Raw genomic sequence first — 2,149 nt, 5'->3', positions numbered from 1 at the left:
GAAATAAATAATTTTAATAGAATATTTTAAAAATAAGTATATTTTTTTAATTTTTAAAATATACCTTTTCAAGTCGTTTTTTTCGATTGGCTAATTTAACCTGAATAGTTGATATTATTAATTCTTTCTTCAGATATGTTACGAATTTATTTAGAATCTGAAACAAGTTATTTCGACATTCATTATCATTTAAATCATATTTATAATTATGTATCAATAAGGAAACTTTTGTTAAAAGTAAGAAATGTAAAAGAGCAAGATAAAGAATAAATACTATATATCAACAAGATCTAATAACATGAAATTAATACGGATACACTTGAAAGATAAATTAATTGGGCCAAACTGCCCAGTATTTTGCTCGCATATCTTTTTGCATATTTGCTGATATTTTTTTTTATTGGTTAAGATATATTAATTATATGTATATTACAAATTGTTTTATCAGGAACTGTTAAAAATTAAGAATGAAACTTTTGGATTAGAAGGCTCTATTAATAAGAAATGAATAAAGTATGTAATTTACCATGTTCTCTTGATTTTCAAAATTCCCATGATTAAGAATAACAGTTAATGCCGCAAACACATTGACTTCTCTATAGAAAAAAATAACAAATGTATATAACAAACCAAGTAGCGCAGTAGTGTTTGCAAAACGCTTATACACTTTTTTAGCGCTTTCTTGGCGCTGTACATATTACTCGGAAATGTGTTACGTATATATTTTATATATATATATAAATGTTTTCTAAATTTATATATAAGTTTTGAAAAGAGGTATATATCAAACCTGGGTTTTATTTTTTCGAAATTCTCCAATATATATTTCAATATTTCGATATTTTTTGCATGCTTTGCAATAATACGAAGGAAAATATTAACACTATCATTGATTTTTAGTGTTACATTATCCGTTATCTTATTTAAATATATTTGAATAATATTAGAATTTTCTGAGCAGGTCAAGTATTCTAAAATTTTTTTATTATATTTCTTTTTATATATATCCAGCATTTTCATCCACATAGAATCGTTTGCTTTTATCAAACCTTTACAGAATGTCCAATCTTCCCACCATGGCAAAATTCTACAACATATAAAAAAAGATAATAAACTTATAACTTATAGATAAATAACTTATTTTGTATAAGACTTATCAAATGCGAAGTGCAACATATAAAAAAAATTTAAGATTTAAAAATTATTAGAACTATTCCTTATATATACTTATGCTTTTCAGGATTGGCAAAATGCCATTCTAGTTTAGATTTGGCATTATTTCTGCAATCAGAATCACCGAGAACACATGCCCATTTTGCAATTTCTTGTCTTAAACATTTAGTAAGATCATGCTCGTTAGAAATTTCTTGGTACCCTATCTTCTTAAAAAGTGTAGGCAAAATTCTACGCATCTTTTCCTAAAAATTATTAAGTGCAATCAATTATCATTGCTGACTCTCATTAGTCTACTATATTTATCTTTTTATATTGTGTAAAATTCGAGAATCCTAATATAATTATTATTATTAATGAAAATAGAATGACACAAACAGCGCTAATAACGTCTATATCCGAATTTTTATTATGATATTATAAACTATAATTATTATACACACATCTATTTTAGATAATTACTATTTTAGATAGCAGATTAATTTGTTGTTATTTAAAATTATCATTTAAAAAAAATTATATGATTTTTGATAATAACTTTAAATTATTAATTTACGACAAACGTAGCAATAGAAACAACTGATATTATAATGTTTATAAAACATATTAAATGTCAACATGTTTCATTGACGAAATTTATTATATACCTCAAGTCCAATTTCCGAAAATGGAATATAAATTGACAAATATTCAAAAGCTTTGATCATAGGGTACCATACTATATAATCTATCTCTTGCGATAAGTAATTACTAAGATTCCAAAATGTAGACAAATTTATAGATTTCTCTTCTATTGCAAAATAAAATGCATCGTCGAGAATTTGAGCACGATTCAGAACATGTATGTTTTTATAATTGCCAGAATTTAAATAATAGGCGATTCTTTGCCACATTGTTAGATCATAATTAACGCGATAGTAGCCTGTTGTATAACAAATTAAAATATTATTGATCATTACAAATTTCATTGCATTAG

General features: G+C 24.5%; 1 protein-coding gene across 1 annotated transcript in view; it reads right to left on the bottom strand.

Moving 5' to 3' along the window:
• Nucleotides 1–481: 481 nt before the first annotated feature.
• LOC108684768 (aminopeptidase N-like) overlaps nucleotides 482–2,149 on the bottom strand; it is a 6,426-nt gene continuing 4,758 nt past the window's right edge. Inside the window, exons 7-10 of the mRNA XM_018189238.1 lie at nucleotides 1,821–2,095; nucleotides 1,228–1,418; nucleotides 791–1,087; nucleotides 482–596 (exon numbers count right to left, since the gene is read on the bottom strand). Of these exons, the coding sequence (XP_018044727.1) occupies nucleotides 482–596; nucleotides 791–1,087; nucleotides 1,228–1,418; nucleotides 1,821–2,095 (878 nt within the window). The remainder of the gene's footprint in view (nucleotides 597–790; nucleotides 1,088–1,227; nucleotides 1,419–1,820; nucleotides 2,096–2,149) is intronic.

This window comes from Atta colombica, unplaced genomic scaffold (assembly GCF_001594045.1).
Source record: "Atta colombica isolate Treedump-2 unplaced genomic scaffold, Acol1.0 scaffold140, whole genome shotgun sequence".
NCBI lineage: Eukaryota > Metazoa > Arthropoda > Insecta > Hymenoptera > Formicidae > Atta > Atta colombica.
The sequence above is the reverse complement of the archived record's forward strand: the minus strand, read 5'-3'. Positions and strand labels throughout refer to the sequence as shown.